General features: G+C 41.2%; 1 protein-coding gene across 1 annotated transcript; it reads right to left on the reverse strand.

Annotated features, from left to right (window-relative positions):
- Window positions 1-1,300: 1,300 nt before the first annotated feature.
- On the reverse strand, window positions 1,301-16,993 carry LOC119901738 (junctional protein associated with coronary artery disease). Its single transcript, XM_038717374.1, has 4 exons — window positions 16,774-16,993; window positions 11,519-11,949; window positions 5,488-9,374; window positions 1,301-4,458 (listed from the first exon to the last, which is right to left on the reverse strand). The coding sequence occupies exons 2-4, from the start codon at window positions 11,842-11,844 to the stop codon at window positions 4,424-4,426; spliced, it is 4,248 nt and encodes a 1,415-aa protein (XP_038573302.1). The 5' UTR covers window positions 11,845-11,949; window positions 16,774-16,993; the 3' UTR covers window positions 1,301-4,423.
- Window positions 16,994-21,666: the final 4,673 nt, after the last annotated feature.

Genomic DNA, 21,666 nt, shown 5'->3' on the forward strand with positions numbered 1-21,666 from the left:
AGAACAGTTATATGCTGCTTATCCACAGTTTTACCTGAAAAAAAAAACGGTTAGCAATGGCCATATTGGAGGTGAACATTAATATAGAAAAAACAAAGTTCAAAGTTAATCGATGTAAGTATGGTCAAGCCTTGCTTAAGTTTTCAAGTTAACCTGCACTGAATTATGGTTAGCAACAAAGGTAAGAACACAACCTACCACAACAAAACATTCTGTGGGAAATGTAATGTAAATAACATTTAGTTCAGAAATTCAGTTATCCTATTTGGGGTAACAAAGTTTGCTACAGCCAAGTTTGCTAAACTGTCCTGGCTTAGCTAAGTTAGCATTAGGCGTGGCAGTTAATAGAAAATACAAACAAAATAGCTAATGTTATGTAACTGCGCTGAATGAAAGTGAATGAAAGTGGCTGTTAGACTTATTCTATGCATATAGTTACATAATGATTGTCTGTATTAGTAGGCTATATCATTATGTTATGTGGCTATATTCTCCATTCAAAGTGGGTTATTTTATCAATTGTGAATTTGTCTGTATATATACATTTAATATCAGCCTTTTAATTATTTTGTAGAGCTAATTTAGCTAAATAATGCTTCTTAAATAGATTCACTAGCACCAACAGATGCTGCATGTATACAATGCCACAACCTTTTATGTCATCCTCCAAATAACCCATCCTCCTTCTCAGCCTACCTGCTGTCAAGCACCTGCCAAAGTGGCTTACAGCAAAGCATTAGGATGTTGGATGATGTGAAAAGAAAGCTTACCTAAATTGGGATCAATAAAATATCACATCAGAGGAAGTACTAATCAGACTTCTCACTCTCCTTTTAGAAAAAGATGGCACACAGAGAAATTTGAACAGCGTTGCAAGATGGATGGCATCCAATCCTCAGAGAGCACGCTGGGAGGTTTTTACAAGGTTCAGCTGAAGTACTGTCTTTGCCAGCGCTTTGATCGTGCAAGTGGAGCTCAGTGTGACAGTCTGGCAGGGTAATTGGGCTGAAATTGTGAAAACACACATATAATTAAGCATCTATCTACGCTATTATCTATTGGCTTAATATTACTTTAAGACAAAAAAGTCAACTCAAACAAGAGTTTCATTTGAAAATGAAATATCTAAGTTCTGAAAAATTTGAAATCACTTATGATGGCATTCTTACTGAACTTGCTATTGACTGGTCTTTCGGTTTGCCTTGCTCCTTTCTTCCCATATAATAATGCACATTTTAGTGCAAGTTATGAATATGAAGCAATTGTAGGCAATTGATCACAAACACAACATTCATGCAAAGAGTTTATTTATGAATCAGACTGCAGTATCATACAACAGTAGCACAATCATATGACTATGGATTATGCTCATATTTATAGATACAAAGATAAAGGCATGTCTTAAAGGAAAAAAAATGAATGCGTTCTCTTTTGATTTACTCTAAAAATAGCATTTAAATACTTGGCATAGTTTTGTAAATGAAATTATGAAACAATGTTTTGCCCACCGGTTTTACTATTGGAATACCAAATGCAAATATATTTTATGAAAAACATTTTTTTTCCTCCTCTCTTGCATTTCATGCAAGGAAGAAAAAAAGATGTCAGTGAGTACAAAAAGCACTTAAATCTCATATGAAAATAGAAAATATTACAAGTGTGCATAATTACTTCATGTTGCACATAACCTGCAGTACAAAAAGTCAAATGACACTATGTTCAAGTGTACCTGACATGCCAATTATTGGGGGACGTATGTACTGAAATAGCTATTTAAATGTTGTCGGGGCAGTTTACACACAAGACCAAGGCAAGGCCTTTCAGTCTTAAAAATAAACTGAAAATGAGATGTGTTAGTAATTCTGGGCGTGCCAGCTTGTCCTCCCTGTGATGCTGACTATGGGCTTGTCATGAAACACTGAATCTCATCCTGTACTTTTTTTAAACAATACTGTAAGTATTACTTGAAGTTCACAGTTTTGAATCAATGTTCCTACAGATAAACAGCATGAAGAGCAGAAACTATCCACAATGCTACTGTACCTCTCCAGCCAGAGGCATGGCAGAACAGTAAGTTGTTTGTAAAAACCTACGGTATGAAACAGTGCTTAGTACTTAGTATTTGGCATTGCCTGGTGTATAATGTAATGCACGCATAATAAGGCGACATGATAATTCCAAATTTACAAGAAATGTTTGAAATACTAAGACAAAGTTCTGATTTGATAAAATGCTACAACTGTAAAATGCTACATAACAATTAAGTCATACTTCATGAGTGATGGATTCTAACAAATCTGTTGTTGATACATTACACCAATGCAGCGCTGCTGTTAAGGAAAAACCACGCAACTGCAAAATTTATCCAAACTTGTTTTTGTCATTAATTAGGTTTTAGATTATGATTTGAAATTTCTTAAAAACCCCTGTATTTAAAAAAGTATTTTTATAGTTTTTGCAAATATGTGGTTTTTAGCCTAAAATAGCATGCTGCATTGTATCCTTTAGTGCAATAAGTATTTCAGACAGCAGAACAATTTACACAAAATGGACACGCTGTGAAATGAAAGAAACAAAGGAGGAAATTGGGGGAGGAGGGAAAGAAGAAAGGAAGGGTAGAAGGAAGGAAAGAAAATAATTTCCCACTTTTATTTCTAAACATGTTTCGAGGAACCAACAACAGAACAATACATGATTTGAACTGGAAGACATACAAAGACAAAAATAAGACAGGTCACGTCTGACCACCAACATATGAGACACAGCTGAGATGGATTGATGTCTCGAATATCACAAGGAGTGTCCAACATTGACGGTTAGCGTATGAAAAAGCACTACCAAATAGGAAATCGTGGCACAATCAAAACGTTTCCATCACGTAAACACCGGCACTGATGAACCCTATCGCTCACTGAAACCAAATCGTGTGATCAAGGCACACCACAGGGCCATCCCTTCTTATATCACTCTGTTAGATTTTAAAGCACTAGAAAATTATGTTTACTTTATGTTAACTCTCAGTATGATACTATACAGACATATGATACTTTCAGCTTGATTTAAGTGAGGAGAAATAATATTTCATGGTTAAATACAAAATATCTCTTAAAATAGTGAAAATATACTTTATTTTGTACATTATGCAAACTGATTAACAATTTGATGATAACAAAAATAAATATTCAGTGAAATGTCGTCTCTTTGCAATACAGACGTATGAACATAGATATATATGATGAAGTAAAGCACCCACCCCCGTTAAGACCCCATATACCCTGACACGATTCCATTTCCCTGTAATATGATCTGAATGACACATTTACATTAAAACTCCTGACAATGGTTCCTACAGGTAGCTCCACTACACCACTGAGCTGTTTGTACAACAATATTGCTCTACGTCTTTTTTTTTTTTGTTCTATATCCCTATATCCATCTTTTATGTTTATCAAAGTTGCCGACCACCAATTCAACTCAATCCATGCCTTTATTGCTTCCTGAAATTACCTGGAAATGGGAGCTATACAATGGATTGATCAGGGGACTAACACACATCTGGTTAAAGAAGGCAACTCTCCCTCTCCAGCGTAGAACCAATGTATCGTATACTAGGTCACTGATCTATCATGTCATATGGTGCAGAGTCACTCTTCATTGAAGAGCTCTATGGGTTATGGTTGCAGTGTATACAAAAGCAATGAGTCAGGGCACAATGTCATAAATTTTTAAAAAAGAAAGGCTAATTGCTCTCATCTGAAAATCAAAACAGTTCTTGAGCCAGAGACAGTGATGTCCAGTTCTGAAACAGCTGTCGCCTCACCACGTCAATCAGAAACGCAGTTTATTTTGGTGTAGTTTTAATGCAACATAACAGGTTTGTGACAATAACCCTTCTATGTCTACGTTAGGTTAAACATAAACGCTTACATTCATATCCTTAACAGCTCGCCCGTAAACAAACAGATTCATTCAGTATGCAAAAAATGTCTCGACCGTATTCACTATGGACATTTTTGAAGTTCTAGTATGCACGACAGAATTGCATAATGTCTGCCAATGAGAAAAGCTTAGGGAGGATAGAATAGAAAGGACAAGCCGCTACAAGAAGACTAACTATCAGAAACCCTATTAGAGGATGGGCTTGGGGATGGAGGACAGACAGGGGTAGTGGGAAGTCAGTTTGGGAAGGCAGGGGAGGGATTTGGGGTGGAAGTTGCCCCACAAGTTAAAGGGGCACCTCCCTTTGGCAGTGGAACAGCACTCTTAGTAGTCAACGCAGCGCCGAGGGTGAGGGTGTACACAATGCTCTTGTCGGACAAGAAGGCCATTTCAGTGTCAAGATGAGATGAAGGCATTCTAGTAGGCAGCCAGGTCACAGTGTTGGAGCTAAAAACCTCAGATGGAGATGACGGACGCAGTCTTTCTACACTGTCTCCACTCGGCTGGGATCATGTGGTTCTAGGACATAAAGGAGAAAAATATTCATTCAGATAAAGCGTATTTTTATCTATATCTAGTATTGTATTTATCATATAGTTTATCTTAACCGAAGATAGGGGTAATAAGGTGCAAAGTGCAAAAGTATTGACAAAAAAATGGCAATATATATCACAGCAAATTACGTAGTATTGCAGAAAATAATTCCTTTTCACAGAACATTCAAACATGTTTTCTGGTATTCTTTTATTCTATTTATTCCAGTGACTGTCAGTGATATGTTTAATGGATGTGAATTTGCTGAGGGGGGTAGAATACTTGCACTATCTTTGGGCACTGACACCATCTTGTGGAGATGTCTTTAACAGCAAGACCCATTGACAGCTTCTTCAATTTTGATAACTAGAGACGTCTGGATGTAAATGATGCAATGCGCTCCTAAGTTTTTATGCACACTTGTGCTCCCTTACTTACAGGGAACTATAACCTTTTTAGTAATTTGCATTTTTAAGATTTATAAGGAAAATGCCCATAACAGTTAATAAATCTCTTAACACACTTTGATGTCTCCTTTACAGAATAATGTTTTGGAAATGGCTTTGTTTTCTAAACAGCCAGATGTTTATAATTTTCTATTAATACATATGTCTATATAAAGATTCTGATTTTCAAAGCAAGTAATTACTTAGTTTTACCCACACATTTGTCAGCATTTAAATGTCATGATCACATTCACTCATGGTTTAGTCTGCAGTCATCCTGAGGCGTGCATAATAAATCTGTGGATAGGGACAGTGAAATTGCATGATGCATTGAAGAAATATATAACAATAATAAATAGTTTTTTTGGTATTTTCCCTTTTCTTTTTTCAATTTGGTAGTCTACTAAATATGTGTGTACCAAGAACCTCAAGGTAAATAAATGTTTTGCTTTTAAAGTTACCTATGATAATTTCAGAATGTGTTTACATGTGTACAGCTCAGTCCTCTAAACTTGTGTAACACATTTCCACATGTCATAGTTCATTTCATCTAATTTTCTTGTCTTACCTGAGAGAGATGACTCCTCCTCATCTTGCAACACTGTCTCCTCAGAGACCTGCTGTGAATCGGTGACCTCTTGATCGTTCTCCTTGTCTGCCGGAGGAGCAAGGTGGGGTTCCTGCTTTTGTTCGTCCTTGCCCTCTGCCTCTGCCTCCCCCTCCCCAGAGTCAGTACTCCTGATGCTGAGGCGCCTCATACGATACATAACATCCACCTCCCTCATTCGGGCCAGGCGCTCAACTGCGACCCGACCTGGAGAAACAGCCAGCTTGTTCTGCAGCGCTTCGATTCGGTGGGAGGGGCCCCTGCTCCTCCTCTCTCCCTCCAAGCTAAGAGACAGCCTGCGGTCTAGGTTTGGGGGAACTGAAAGTGGCAGTCTATCTGGTGGAAATTCCGGTAGCGCTGGGTGGTCTCGCCCCAGATGAGTCCGTCCAAGTCTATGCTCTGGGACAGCTAATGGCTTCTTTTCTTGCTCCTGCTTGTCATCAGAAGTGGTATTATCTTGTCGCTCACTTTTCACTTCAGCTGTCTGTATGTCTGCACTGCCTTCAGGTGTTTCTCCTGCAATGGCTTCCTTCTCTTCTAATTCTACTTCTTTAGTTACTGTTTCACTGACACTATGTTCCTCTATGACTTGGGGGTCTGCAGGCACATCAGTTGCAATTAGTGTGGTTGCGCTGTCCTCTGTAGTTCCATTTACTGGTATGCTTTCAGCAGGATTAACTGCGCATATATTGTCCAAGTTTTCTGCCTGAGCATTGTCTGTTTTTCCACCCCCTCCCACATTTTCATGTGTCAATGAAGGCTGCTCCCTTGTTTCAGCACTCAGGTCAGACCCTGACTGATTCAAACTTGAGTCATTCAGCTGCTCTGTTTTTGTATCTTCTGCTGGACTTTCTAACGCAGCGCATTGTGGTGGACTGCCATTTTGAGTGGCTGAGCTGTCCGAGCTATTCTCCTCGTGAAGTGGAGGCAATGGGCCCTGTCTCATCTGATTCTCAAGCTCTCTTTTACAAATAGGGCACTCCTCCTCTGATTCAACACTGAGATCTTGAAGAGGCTCTGCGTCATTAGGTTTAAAATTGCCTGTGGACGCTTTATTGACATCCATCGGGTCTCTAGACTGACGCAAAGTCTGGCATATGTCCTCATAATCAGGAGGACTAGTGAGCGTAGAGGCATCCTGCATGGGTTGTCTATCTGCCCACGGCACCTCAGCTGCTGCAGTGTTTGTTGTTGGACTGAAGTCACAAAGTGGTGTCTCAATAGGCTCATCTGGCAGGTCTAGTTTTACTGTCCTGCCATCATTGCTCCGTCTGCGCGAAAGATGCGCTACAACCCTGTATTCTCTGAAACCTGTCTCCCGGGGTGGGACAGGGAGCTCCTCCCTAAGCTGCTTGCTGAAGGTTACTGACTTTGTCGCAGGCCTGGAGAAGGCGCTCTTGACTTCCCTGTATTCTGGGTCAACAGACCAGCTTACTGCACTGCGCCTAAGGCTACTGGGCTTGTTGAGAGGTTCTGATGTCAATCGGATTTTGATACGCTCAGGGATTTGAACAGAACCATTTGGGACTTTATTGCTGGCAGTGCCTAGCTCCAATATGTCTTTGTAGGCCTCGTTGAGGTCCTCTATGCACTTGTCAACACTGGCCTGTTTGCTGCTCTGCTGCTGTTGATCCTTGACCTCTTTTTTGATGGTCTCCAGCTCTTTGACAGCATCCCATGGTCGCTGGCTCACTGGTTTCAGCAGGGACTGTTCAAATGCCTCCTGCCCACTGTTTGCTGCTGGTTTGGTCTCCTCCACATCATTTCCTGAGGGTGGTACTGCTGGCTGCTGAGCTGTGCTCTTGTTCAGCTGGTTGGAGAAGGTGGAGGTCAGGGAGAAGGCGCTGTTGCTTGACAGTTTCAGGCTCTTCACTCCCTTTATAGGAAAACTGAAGGCAGTGCCCACTGCACTACTGCTATCAGGAGGGACTTCAGTGCCAGGAGGGACAGGTTCTTGTTGTGCTTCCTTGTTTTCAGGGGCAGGTTTTCTAGCCTCTGGGCTAGTTTGTGTCTCCTGGTCACGATACTGGTTTGCAGGCCAGGTTCCTGACAGTTTCATCTCCTTGTAATGATTTATCTTAGGGGGTCTACAGGGTACTTTTTTAAACATTTTGCTGCTTGCTCTGCTGCTTGTTTTGCTGCTCGCTATGCTACCAGTTAGTGCTTGCAGCTCAGCTTCAGCTGAAGATGTGCTTTGGAGACTTTGGTTTGTTAAATGGCCAGTTTTGTTGTCACTAGGACTGTCCGCTGGGTCGGGTGACTTCTCATTGTTGTTATTCTGATCGCGGATTGTCCCACTGAGCTGCGGAGTAACAGGGACGGACACCAAACAAAAAATTGTCTCACTAAGTCTCTTTTTTAGATTCTTGGATTTGTCTTTCTCAGGTGGTTCAGGTTGTTCAACCTTTTTTACTTCTGTTACAGTTTCAGAGACACCCTGGTCAGCCGGCTTGCATGGAGGAGGTGGTGGTTTACCAAGAATAGATGAAGGAAAAAACTGACTACGGTTTTGTTCAGAAGCTACACTGTCACTTTTTTTGTTTATTCCCCTGTTGCACCATCGATTACTGCTGTCGTTGTCATTGAGAGCTGTTTTGCGGCTGTCAGTATTGAGAGCTGGCCCCTGTTGGGGAGGAAAGGCACTATCATGTGTAGATTGTCCTAAAATCTTAGCGGGTGGAGTCTCTTTGTTGATGTTACGGATCTTGTCTGAGTCAGTGAGAGAACTTCCGCTAGGCCCTCCTGAGATTTGCTTCCCTCTTGGGTCTTCAGTGGGTAATTGACGGGCATGGCCTGGTTGTTCTTCATGTCCGGAATGTACCTGTTTCCGATAGGATGCACCTCGCTCTCCATAATGTTCCAGCCATGAACCGCCTGCCTGCCTGGAAAACCACCTTCCAGGATCTGAGCTGGGCATCTGCAGAGCTTCTGCCCTCCATCTTAGGTTTGCAATTTCATTGCGGTTAAGTGAAACTGCTCTTGGGGGTGGGGCCCTTTTATAAGATGGGGGTGGGATGTAGCCTGGGGGCTCCATTCCAGAAATGGCAGAGTGTTGTGCGAAATAGTCATGTCTCAGCTCCCCACCCCTTGGATAATAGATAGGCCTGTCTTTTTGTTTGGCACCCTGGTCTATAGCAAGCATTTCTGCGCTACCCCTAGTCTGCTGGTGAATCTCATATGACGGAGGCTTTAAAGGCCTGCTGAACCTGGGCTTTGGTAAAAGTGCAACATGGCTGCTTGGCCCAGCATTCCTACCCCACCGGTCCCTGACAACAGCACCGCTATAGATATACCTACTATAGGGCCCAGAGAAGACAGTGCTGTTTATCCTCTGTTGTCTATCAGGTAGGCTAGGTCTGGATGGAATGAGCTCTCTGATACCAGTTCTGTCAGGTGACAAAACTCTGGGGAGAGACTGAGACTTTGCTTTAGTTCTAGGGTGAAAAAAACCTTCCGGTGTCCTCAGGCGGCGGTACTGGTCTTGAACCCACCTCTCCCCGTCCCCATCTGACAGCTGCCTTCCCAGGCCCACAGCAGGCCTCCACTCCTCTGTACCAAGGCTCTGGCACTTCCTCTCCCCTGTCACCCTTAGCTGACCAGGGGCTGCGTCCAAGTCCCTTAGCCAGGAAATGTCCTCCCATAGCTGCTGCGCTTGCCTCTCTGCTCTGTGTTCCTCTGCTGCAATCAGGGCCTGTGGCCTCCATGCACCAGCAGAGGCCCTCAGCTCCCTGCCATCAGCATAGTCCAGGAGGATGCTGAAGTCCTGGCCTCTCCTTCGCCAGTAGGAAACATCCCTCTCATCATAGCTCAGCGGCTCTGAATAAGTCAAACTGGGAACATCGTAAAATCTGCAAACACAGAAAAGTTAAGTGTCATAGATGGGGGGTGATGTGAACTCTGAATCTAGGTTGACACTTGCAAACACTTGCGGTTACAGAAGTTGCAAGAGTTACTGACACACAGTCATTAGGGTTATATTTGCAGACAAACACAGAATAGTATCTAAAAGGCAATATTCTTTTATATGATTGACAGTGCTCCATAGTTTGAAAGAAACACTAAAAAGAAAATATTCTTACATTAAATTATCTGCAATGAACATCCTTTCCCAAAAACAAAACAAAATGAATCAAAATTAGTATTAGCTAATTTTCTATAATAATATAATAAAACAACACCACCATTTTGAGATTTGATAATTGTCAAATATTAGAGCCATGTCCATGCCAATCTCAAGCATGTGTTTTGGTTTTGGCAGTATTGGCTTTCCAACGCGACTTAATCAAGGAGAGCCAGCCCATAGGAGACACAAGTGCTTAAGTCAGCGGCCCCTTGAAGAAACCATGAAATTATGATGCTACTGCAATATGATCTGCATGTTAAATTGTGCTGACCTTATATAGGAAGCTGGTCATCTGGACACTCACTGTGGCTTATAGAGAAAGGCTAAGCAAAAACATCCCATTACCTGATTTGACGCGAAAGCAAAAGTACCTCTTTCTTTCTGTTTAATTGACCACATAACTCAATTATCAAGATCAAACTGTACCCTTTTAGGAAATATAGTATGACCCACCTATAAGCAATAACTTTTAAAGTACTCTGCTTCACTATGTCACAATAAAAGATAATTCAGGAGAAAATCAGATTTAGATTTTGTTGCTAGGGTAAATATGTAGTATCACAAATATTTATATCCTTTTTAAAATCCTTGCTGAATTTAACAAAAAATAGCAATAGGGCAACGAGTAATCACTGCAGTGTGATAAAGGTGTGCCGCCTGGAGATGATTTTAGTTATGGGTCCATATTTACCTCTGCAGGATATGGCTGTAATGCATTTTGCACTGCTAAAACAATTTTCTTAGAAAGACACTTAATCATAAAGATTAAGTCTAAAAAACAGAGGTTCACTCTTTTTCATTTTGTAAGAGTACACTGTAATTTTATTTTTCAATTTTTCTTAAGCTGTTTTCTTGGTGTGGTGGAAAAGCAGTGCTGAATAAAGCGAAAGAAACACTGTGATATCCATGAATATACAGTATTTAGTCACATTCAAGCATGTTTTAAGCCACCCTGATGACAGTCAGTTATAATGGAACAAGGAAGCGTGGATTTGAAATCCTTGCTGAAATTCATATGTAACCATTAGATCCTTCAAATAAAATAAATCAATAATTGTATTTTCTCAGGCTAGTTGATTCATATTTATGATACAGCCACATAGGGGCTTGATTTACAGTTAGCAGTTCCATAAAAAAAACAAATTAAAATCTACCAGAATATAAGTTAGTAAAATATCCAGTCTATTAAATAATAAAAGATAACTAAAAAATGTATTAATTAAAAGAATAATATGCCCCTTTTAAGCGCTTCATCTCATATCTGCACTGCACTATATCACTGTGTTAGTCACTGTACTCATTCATTTAAGCAGCAGAGTCAGTGGATCATCCTCAGCAGCATATGCTACTGTATGGCTGAGGGGAGCCGCGCTGTGCACCCTTGCCCAGCAACATGCTTACATCACAGAGCACGTGCTGGGCGTGATTCAGTGTGCCAGTGTTTACAGTGGAGTGATTACGCGCCTGTCTTGAGGCATGTTCAGTCCTCCTCAGTTTGCTCACTGTCTAGTGCTGCTGTTTACATCTGCCTGTGTGGTGGAGGCTGTGGAGACGATACCAGTGCATGGGTGGGCTCCACTGAGGCACAAGTCACCTCTCTGCGCAGGCATTTACACAACTCTAACGAGTGCAAAGGCACCTTTCATAATTCCTCATATTATAGCATAAGATATGTCAGTGGTGCTGCTGCAGCCACAGTGTTCTGCAGCTCTGGAAGGAGGGGAAAGGGAAGAGGAAAAAAAACCCTGCGCAGTGCAGACTCAGTTTTGCATGCAATACCGAAGGGCCCCAGTGAGAAGGGGGAGAGAGGAAAAAAAGGGAAGGTAAAGGGTGTGGGGGATCGCAAAACAGAGGGAAAAAAACACTCACCCACTATCTGTGGCAAGAGAATCACCCAAGGGCTGAGCGTCACCTAGGATACCGATACCGGCTTCTTTTCTCCTTTGGTTCCTTTCCCCGCTCTCGTTGTCTGTGGCGGGGTAGCCCTTCACCAGTGCCTGCCTGCTGCCATAGATGCCTGTGATAGATGCCCCCCGGTCCGCCTCATACCCGTTCAATGTCCCCCGGCCAGCCCTGTTGTCCACAAGTTCACGCTGGTAATCAGCAGGGCGCTTGTCATAAGGCGTGGCAGACGGAGGGCCGCTCTTGGGCAATTTATATCCGTGCGAAATGAGGAGGTCCTCCACACTGTACATGGTGGTGTCTCTCACTTCTGGGCAGGAGGGCAAAGGTGGGTGTGTTGCCTTATGCGCAGTGCTGCTGGTGGAAGCTGGAGCACGGTTGCTCAGCAGAGGCCATCACTAAGGGGAGGACAGGGGAGGGAAGAGGTAACATGTGAACAGATTATTTCTAGATGCACCTAAATGGATGAATTGTCATTTTCAACACTCTAGCCAATGTCAAAAAATACAGATTTATTGAAAGCTCACTTAAGTGTTCTAAATTAAACACAGTCTTTTGTCCAGATGTTGTGTCTCCAAGGGCAACTCTGCAATGTGCAACTGAAGTTGAAAGGTGCACACTGCAGAATTAATTTATTTTTAATCCATACAGACTGTTAGTAGTAGTAGTCCAGTTGATTTTTATGAACATGGACAATTCGCTCCCAAATCTAGAAACCAGAAAATGTGCGCGCTTAGCTGTACCCTTCCATCCTCAGAAAGACATAAATTTTCTAAATTGTCTGGAACCATTGTCCAGCGTAAGAATTGCTAAATTGAGAGTTGTTCCTATCCATTAAACCACTGACTACATAATGATTTCTTTTCCCTTTCTTTGGGATAAATACAGTGGAAAATATGATTTAATCTCAACACAAGCAGTTTCTCTGAAGAACATTCTTCATCCATCTGTACAATCGCTGTTATTGTCGGATACTCAAAGCAGCATTTGGTCAGCTGCACTAATCGATGCATGTGGACAATGATGTACTTTCTCCAATAGATAAGAATAGTTAACAGAAACTAAAAGTAATTCTTCAGCATTTAGTATAAAGAGGAGATTAAATACCTCACCATACTAACAGTCTGTGTCAGATACTCTTACGGTAATCTCCTGACCTCCACTATAGTTTGCATCATATATCTGCGATTCTGGTAACTTAATACAACACCATCTGTATAGGAAAATGGAGAATTCAATATAAAGCAAAGTACTGTACATAATGTATACTGCCGTTTGTCTCTGTGCTGTGTGTCACCATGCATGGTGTAAGTTTGTAAGTTGCCAGTATTTCTTCTGTCGTAATGGCATCGGGAAAAAATATGGTACATTTATTACATGTAATTAAAGTGATTCAGCTCCCGAATCATAAAATCCAGTTCAATGTTGAAGTCTAACTTGCAGTGTTAACAAAAAAATCTAAAATGAACACTAAATATAGGCATAAATAGAACTGAAACTAATTAATATAACGTAAATCTTAAGGTTTCATGTCATATTATAACATGAACCTTACTTCTAGAAATGTGTATATTGACCATATAATTCATCTTAATGATTTTTTTATTACTACACAAGTAGATTCTTGTGGGTGCATCAAATTGTATTTATTTATATAATAATTTAAATTTAAACCAAAACCAACCAAACTGAAACTTTTCAGGTGAACATGTCGACATGATGAATGACGTTTTTTAGCGCTTCTCTCAGACTGTCACTGTGTCTTGTCACTAAATCAAGCAGATTATGAATTGCCAAATTGCCGATTAATCTGCAGATATTGTGTAATGTGAAGTGGAAAATGCCCATCACAATTTCCTAAAGCCAAAGGTAATACCAAACTGCTTGTTTTGTTCAACCAACAGTCCAAATCCCAAAGATATTCAATCACAAAAGACATTGTGGGAACTGGGACATTTTTGAGAATTGTTCTCATTGTTCTTACTAAACGATCAACATCAAAATAACTGACAAATTGTCTATCGATCATCTTATTGTGTAATTGACTATTCATTTCAGATCTAAATATAATTCTGCAAGTAGGTTAAAAAAGGAGAATCTTGTTTTATGAGTGCTTTAACACAGACTAAAAGTTTTATGTGAAGAGTCTGTTCTCTTGAGTTCCTCTGCTGTTTGTGTGTTCACTTGTGTGTGTATGGGAATGCAAAAGCAGCCCTGCTTGTCTGATATATTAATTAGTGGCTATAACAGTCTTTCCTGCCTGGAGATGACAGCGGATGGCTTATAAAACAGTAGCACGGTGATCAAAGGCTTTGCACACATTAGCATTTTGGCTAATCATGTTTGGACTTGAATAGTGGCTCACTATTCGTTTTCCATTATGAAGGTGACACTGAAAGGACAAGTACAGTGTTGAATCAAAGACATGAGTGTTAGAATAGACTTCTTGCTTAAAGTTAGAGCGATGAGATGCCAAATGTGTTTTTTTTTTTTTCCTAACACTATTATGCTTTTAAAGAAATTATATTGATTGATTACATTATACATTAGGGATGGAGGTCATGTGACAGAACGAAGACTTATTTAAATGACACTTGACCATCCAAAGATATGTAAACAGATTCATATCTAATACCAAAGATAACACAGACTGAAAACATTTTACAGTGCTGCAGTAAACTCTGAAAGAGTACCTGTTGTCGCAGTGCATTGTGTTTTCCTCTGTGTGTGAACAAAATGCACTGGTTTCATATTGGTAGTTTACGTTGAACAACGAGTGTGATCTTAATAACAAATCAACTTAAATAAACTTATGTGACAACTACTTTCATGATTATTGATAAATGATTTAGTAAAAGAAATATATTAAAACATTTGATACCCATCACAACGTCCCAGAGCCCAAAGTGACACCCTTACATCCTGTTCTGTTCGAACAACAGTCCAGAACCGAAGTATACTATATTCACTCTCACAAGAGGAGCTGGAACCAACAAATAGTTGGCATTTTTACATTAAAATGACCGAAATGATTAAAAAATTATCAAAATATTTGCCGATTAATTTTCTTTTCATAGACCAATCGATTACTTGACTAATTGTTGCAGCTACATACGTAGAAAACAGCTCCAAGAACAGTAAACCTAAGCCAAGAAATATGTCAGCTTGTCTTTTGCTCCATTTACATCAATGATGCAAAATATTGACATTATGAAAGACCATTTCAAATCATTTGGAAAAATCCCCTCCTCTTGTCATGACCTTAAGGTGACCTTAACATTTCTCACTCCACCTGCTGTAACTTTGTCCACTTTGCAGTTAGGAGTCACCCCCCCCCCCCCCCCCCCCCCCCCCCCGACATGGGAGCTTATTTCATACTGTATGATTCACCGTAAACACTTTACATATAGCCTGGAGAAAATGAATACTTTCCAGATGTAAAAGGCTCAGCAGAAAAGACCACACCGTGTGTAATCATATTTTCAAGGGCAACACATGTGAAAATGGTTTAGCCTATTTATGAATGTCATTGTAACTTTACTGACAGGATGAGCCTGAGCAGACATTAAAAATCTGCATGTAGAAATCAAGGCTTCTGATGTATAAGTCCTCCAACTATTCCTGGCTCGTCAAGTGGAGTGAACAGATAGTGTGGTAAATGCAGCAAAAATCAACTCAAGGGCTTCATGAATTAGCCAAATCCAAGAGCAGCCATGCCCTGTGAAGATAGACTTATAGAGAAAAAGTAGCTTCCTTTAACACATCGTTTTATCAGGGGGAACGAGAGCGAACCAGACACACAGTGGCCCTTTTTGACAAGGTCACAGCTTCAAATGATTGCAGTGGAAATATAGCACATGAGCCTTTTTTTGCATAGCAACAACAACAGCACCATTAATAATTATGACACAACCACATTTTTACATGCACAGTGTTGACATGCAGGGAGATATGATAGTTTTGTGTGTGAGGAGAACTAAGGATAAGGTCAGCTGCTGTAAAAGTTGCTGTTGAGGTCATTCATCAGCTGATAAGCACTGCCATTAAGAGCGGAGTCCTTTTTCTGAAACACAGATCAATTTCTATGCGAGGAGCTTCCATTGGTAACTTTCAAGGCAATGCTCTAAAAACACAACTTCCATTTGGATGATAAGTCTCAATTCACTTTAAACTTTTAGAAATGGAGTTCTATTGACCACTCCCGGAGCTGAGGGAGGGGAGGCCCCCAATGCACAGCCGGGCCTAACAGACTGCATGCACAGGTAGTGGCCACTGTAGCACATCAGCACTAGCAGGCAGCACCACCCTAACTGCTCAGGGAGTGTACCTACATCCTACCTAGTGACAGGGGAAACAGAGCGCCACAGACAAGGCTATTCATAAAAAAAAAAACTGCGTATGCAAACTCATTTAAGCTCAAGTTCAGCACGTTTATAATTAACGGCACTTTGTGTTAACTAAGTCCACCTGATTATCTCGGGGTGGGGGGGGGGGGGGGCATCTTCCTCACCATCATTTTCCCTGGATGATAACTCACTGTATGAATGAATAATGATTTGAAATAGATCCGTGGTATCATAACACGTAGCTTTCAATAATGTATCACTGTTGTAAGAATAGCTGTCTTGCATAGACACAGTATGACCTACTATACTGCAGTGTTATATGGCACAGCCTACATAAAATTGATTGCTATGAAATGATTTTTTCATATCAGCTTCCAATACCTGCTTCGCTCAGTGCCGCAAGTGTGGCGCGTACCAGAAAAAAAAAAACCCTCTACCTGCACGCACTGTAAGTTGAAAATATAGTCAGCGGTCATGTTTTGACGAAAGCCGCTTGGCCAAATCATAACCTCGTTGCAAATTTTTGCCCAAGAAATGCACGCAGCGCAGCAGCCAGCGCGCATCCCTGCCTCGCCACCAGCAGAGGCGGCTCGGCGCTGATCGGTCGAAGGGCGAACATTTTGAGGTGTGTGCAAGTTGACGCGCGGTTAACGAGGAGGCTTTGCAGATGCGTCTTCGCTGACTGTGAGTGTTTACCAAGAGCCGCTGCCCTGCGCTACCGTGAAGGCTGCGTGAGCCACAAAAAAAAAGAAAAAGATACAGCAACCCCTCCCTAGAAATAAGCCACTGTCAGAGGCAAAGTGGGAAACAGCATGCAGCAAGATGCCATAACATTGCAAAAACAGGATAAGGGCGTAGCAACAGAGAGGCGCATACCTGGGAAGATTCTTGGCGCGGCCGTCGCAGTTCCCCTGCGCCCAGCTTTAGCTGCTGAGACTGAGAGCACTGCACAGAGCCTGAGCCGAGCATGCCTATTGGTAGGCAGAGACGCGCTGGTTGCTGGCTGCCTGGACTGGGCTCTCCTCACTACAGCTGAGGCGGGGTGGGCTCCTCACATGCAGGCAACTACAGAGAGGGATGTCAGAATGGTTTCTTCCAAACTGTTTCTCCTAACTTTGCTTTTTTTCATAGCAACAGTCATTTTTTCATTCAGTCTGACATATTGACTTGAATGATAAGCACAGACATGTGGAGCCGTGAGTGCTGCGGATGTCTCCTTGTATCTTAATCTGTGTCAAACATGTTTGGTACATTAAAACCTGACAGGAACACACCTGATGTATTTCTACTAGAAAGGTCAGTCACTGCTTGTGCTCATTTTTGCTGCATTACTCAGCTGACTTTCCAATAAAAAAAATCACTCAGTCACAAATTTCTAGATAAACGCCCACACGCCCCTTTCCCATCCTGTTAAGTTTTAGATGTGCAGTACAGCAGTGAGCAGCACCGCGCCCTTGGTGATGTTGATGACTCGTCACTGTGTGTGTCCCCCCTCCCATCCAATGCCAAGACAGCTTGGCTAATTAAGTGTGCTGGGCTCAGGCCTTCCTGTGCCAACTGTGACATGCTGCACTCTGAGGGATCCCTCGTCAAGAGGAGTAATGGGACAATGCGCACGTCCCAGAGATGACAAAGTGTTAAAGCCTGACCTCAGGGGTCGCTGCAGAAAGCAGACACCATGTAAGCGTTTTATTTTTTTTATTTGGGCAAAGGGTGTTAATTGACATGTATCCAAATCTGGGAGTTGCCCAGTGTAACCAGTTCGGGATGGCCAGCGGCTCTCAGCCACAGCACTTCAACAAGTTGTGATCAATGGAGATACATTCAAATCAGGACTGGCTCCTTTGGTCGCTTTTTGTCCAGGTAGACAAAGCAAATGAAATCTGTTAAGAACGGAGGGAGTGCAGTTCAGGTGACCCAATCCTGACCTTATTGTAGGACACCCTGATGTCTGACTGATATATGATATGATATATGAAGCACCTGGCTGACATTGGCCCACAGCTGACCTGAGTGCTGCTAACTGTAGCTGGTTTTCATTCCAGATTCGTCCAAGTCCACATCTTCAGTACGTAGTTGAATGTTGATACAAAACATGGGCAGCTGCCTTTTGATCCAAGACACAGCCACGTCAGTCTGCTCCTATCAGCCTGACTGGGCTGGCTGTGCTTGGAAGGCATTTCACACAATTTGTCACACATCAAACTTAACAGCATACGTCCAACCGACTACATTATCCTTAGATTTTTTATCCGCCTCCTATACTGCCCAAACCACTCATCATTAAGACGATGAAAAATATGTAACTAGAAGAAACGAAAACCATTGCCTCTTATGCGTTTGTTGTGTAAATGAGTGTTTCACAGAGCAAGGGCACAAACATCTTGTTTAGTAATATATAGTCAATATATAAATTACATGTACAAAAGAAAGTGGTTGATAACCCCCCTAATGTTGGACTAAACATATGAGCTCAAACTACGCAGCCTGTGCAGATGTTTTAGAGTGTATTCTCACACAGTTCAGCTGCATTTGTTTTGTAATATATACCTTTAAGAATCTACGCATAAAAATTCAATCAATGTATTGTTAAACCTCAACTAATTACACTCTGTCTCAGCTAGTAAAGAGCTTTCGAAAATCTAAATTCCACCAACCAGTGCAGTTGCCTTGTGTTGGATGTCTGGTCATTTCACCTGCTAAATACAGACCACTGTATCAGCTCTTCTCCTGCTTCCTGCCATACTGTCAAGGCACTGCCAGCAATACCCATCTCTATGGCAACATAACATGTCATTTGGTGGACGCTCGTGTACCTTGTACAATAATACTTGAGTGCTTCTTTTTTAGTACGACTGCCCGAAGGGAAACAAAGGCCCGACTCTAGTCTGAGCACAGGAAGGGTCACTATTAGTGGAATGCTTTACCTGAGAGACATGGAAGTATTAATTAGCAGGTTGTTTAGCGCTAATCTAATTTGACCTTTCTAACTTTCTTAAACATATGTTAAATACGGTTGACGTGTCTCTTGCTGACTCTGGCTTGTCCTTACCAGAAGTGTCACGAAATTGTAGATGTTCAAATTTCCATAGCTATGGAATGAGCTGCGATTGTTCATGATCTCTGAGTTGTTTATTGCGTGTCTTGGTCTTGATGTTGAGTGACCGTATGAGGTCTCGACATGTGCTTAGAAGGTTTGTATTTGCCTGCTGTAGCAATGCGATCCTGAATCATGTCATTTGGCAGTCGAAGAATTCCATGGCCCATTGTGTAGCCTGCTGCATGCTACAGTGGGTGGTCTGACACCCATATCAGCTCTGCTTTACTTCACATGGCCGGCTGACTTTTACTGCTTCTAATTTACTGTCTTTAAAGTAATCGACTAAAGGGCTCATAGACATGTGAAAGAAAAAGCACTTTACAAGACAACTGTGGAATTGAGGAGGCATCTCCGGGCATCAGATGGTTTGTCTAAAGACTGCACTTCTGTTTACACCTCTTGGAAAAATATGGTTTGAGATTTTGTCAAACCATATGTTAATCTTCACATTAAACAATTCCAGCCATTGATTTAATGTTGTGCTTTAACTGAACTTATTCTCAGAGCAGCTGTTACCTGTAGGTGAATATCTCACTTTAGATTGTCCTCATTACACATACAGGAGGTGTTGCTGCATGTTTTTACCATCAGTGGTACAGAAGGAAGAAAGATCTGACTGGGTTGTTGGAGACTAGAGGAAGGTTGGTGACAATGTTAAAGAGTTACGGTGGAGCCTTGTGGTTCATGCAGTAAGGAAAGAGTCATGAATATGAACAATTAAAAGCAGCAGGAAAAATAATCAGTCAAGTACTGTGAACTTAAATTTTTTTTTGCACAACAGAAGTGACTATTGCATGAAGTTATTTCCATATCTGTATTTAAAAAATAAATCTCTATCAGGAGATACTGTGTATCACAGACACATACTTGGTAGACCTGCTACAGCTTTGAGTTTCCTCAATTACAGCAACACAGCTTCCCATATTTCTGTATTTCCATATTGAGCTGTTCTGTTCACATTGTTAACAGGTATTTAAATAGGAATTACATTTATTGCTGACTCGGGGGCAGTGCACAAAGCTGTAAACACAACATTGATCACCGATCACCTGTGTCCAACAGACACAGGCAACATTAGCATTTAGCGTTGTGTTTCCGGTCTCTCCTTTTAGCTCTGTTTTGTTCTCCACCAACTCCTGAGAGAAATATCTGGCTCTTTGGCTGTTAAATGCTGCCCTATATGTTCACCAGCTAGTCGCAAACTCTGTCTGTGTTTCCTGCTGGACAGGTAGTGAACAGTTGATTTATCAGAGCTTATCTGCTGAAAACAGCTGCCTGCTGCTGCTGGAAACAACACAGCAGTGAGAGGGAAGCAAAACAGTAAAGTTAAAGGCCTTAAAACTATAACAATTAGCTAAATGATGCTAAAATGCCCTGTAGGGCTGAGGGAACTGCAGAATCAAATGAGAATTCTATGTGGATTCATTACTAAGAGTGATCCCTGTCACATTCGATGTAGTCATTTAATCCATAGTTAATATAAAAGTATTAATTAGAGCAACTTTAACAGCAATAAAGCAAATTATTATAATAATGCTCATATTGACCATGACTATAATATCACTACACAATAATGACCCAGTATTGACCCAGTATAACTCTCAATACAATGATAATTGTCATTATCATAGGTTTTGCATTTGCATTTGATTGTGTATAGAAAATTCATATACACCTTAAGATTAAAAAAACAACTTTTAATGTTAGTGTGGAAAGTTTTGTGAACTCCAAAAGCCTCATTTTGCATTTAGTTTTCTGTTTGTCTCGGAGAAACTGGTGGCCAGTGTGTTTTGGGTAATATTTTATTTCTTCTATTTTTAAAATGTTCGTCTTCTCCTCTCGCTGTCTGCCTAGACCGAAACAAGACTGTCATGACTTCCTTCCATGAAGAGAAACATTGATTTCGGCTCAGCGGGGATCATGCAAAACAGCCTCTCATTAAATTCATAATTAGAACTTGGAAATGGCACATGGGGTTCAACTCGGGGGCGAGCCGAAAATCACTGAAAACTATTAAACTTGCACTTAGCCTTTCACTCTCAAACAAAACGGCTATGACATCTCACACAACGTGAAGTGAAAGCTAAACGCTACGTCTGCATATCTGCTGAAGACGTATGTTTGCAGCATTATATTGAAATCTAACTGTTTGGTTCTATAAAGGTTTGGACTCTAGGAAACACACTTGCTAAACTGTCCTGTTTTGTCCTTTTTAGTCAACAAAAATGTCCAAAAAATTACTTACTTAGATACTAATATTCATATTTCTGTGTTATATATGTTTTATCTTGACAGGTAAAGAACAAATATAAAAACATGTCCTTCCTGACTTATGCTTCAATGTCAAGGGCATTTGTTCTTTTCCACCTGAAGGTCACTGCTGTGCATCATCATCATCATCATCATCCAGTCTTACACAAATATCAAAACTATAACGTCACATCAACTCTCAGACAATCCTCATAAACTCCCCCATCAGTTGTGAATGTCCAGTTCAAACACACATTAACACACATGCACATTCACATAAACACACACACACACACACTCTGCCCTCTCCCTGTCCCCAGCCCTGGTTGCCTAGGAGACAGCTGAGATGGGGACCCCATCTTGGTACACACCAGTATGATTGTGTGCTGGAAGAAGAAGCGTTGGATCTTTATCGCCAT

The sequence above is a fragment of the Micropterus salmoides genome, unplaced genomic scaffold, assembly GCF_014851395.1.
Source record: "Micropterus salmoides isolate LMB-PRFRI ecotype aquatic unplaced genomic scaffold, ASM1485139v1 Ms_hic_scaffold_14, whole genome shotgun sequence".
NCBI classification, from domain to species: Eukaryota; Metazoa; Chordata; class Actinopteri; order Centrarchiformes; family Centrarchidae; genus Micropterus; species Micropterus salmoides.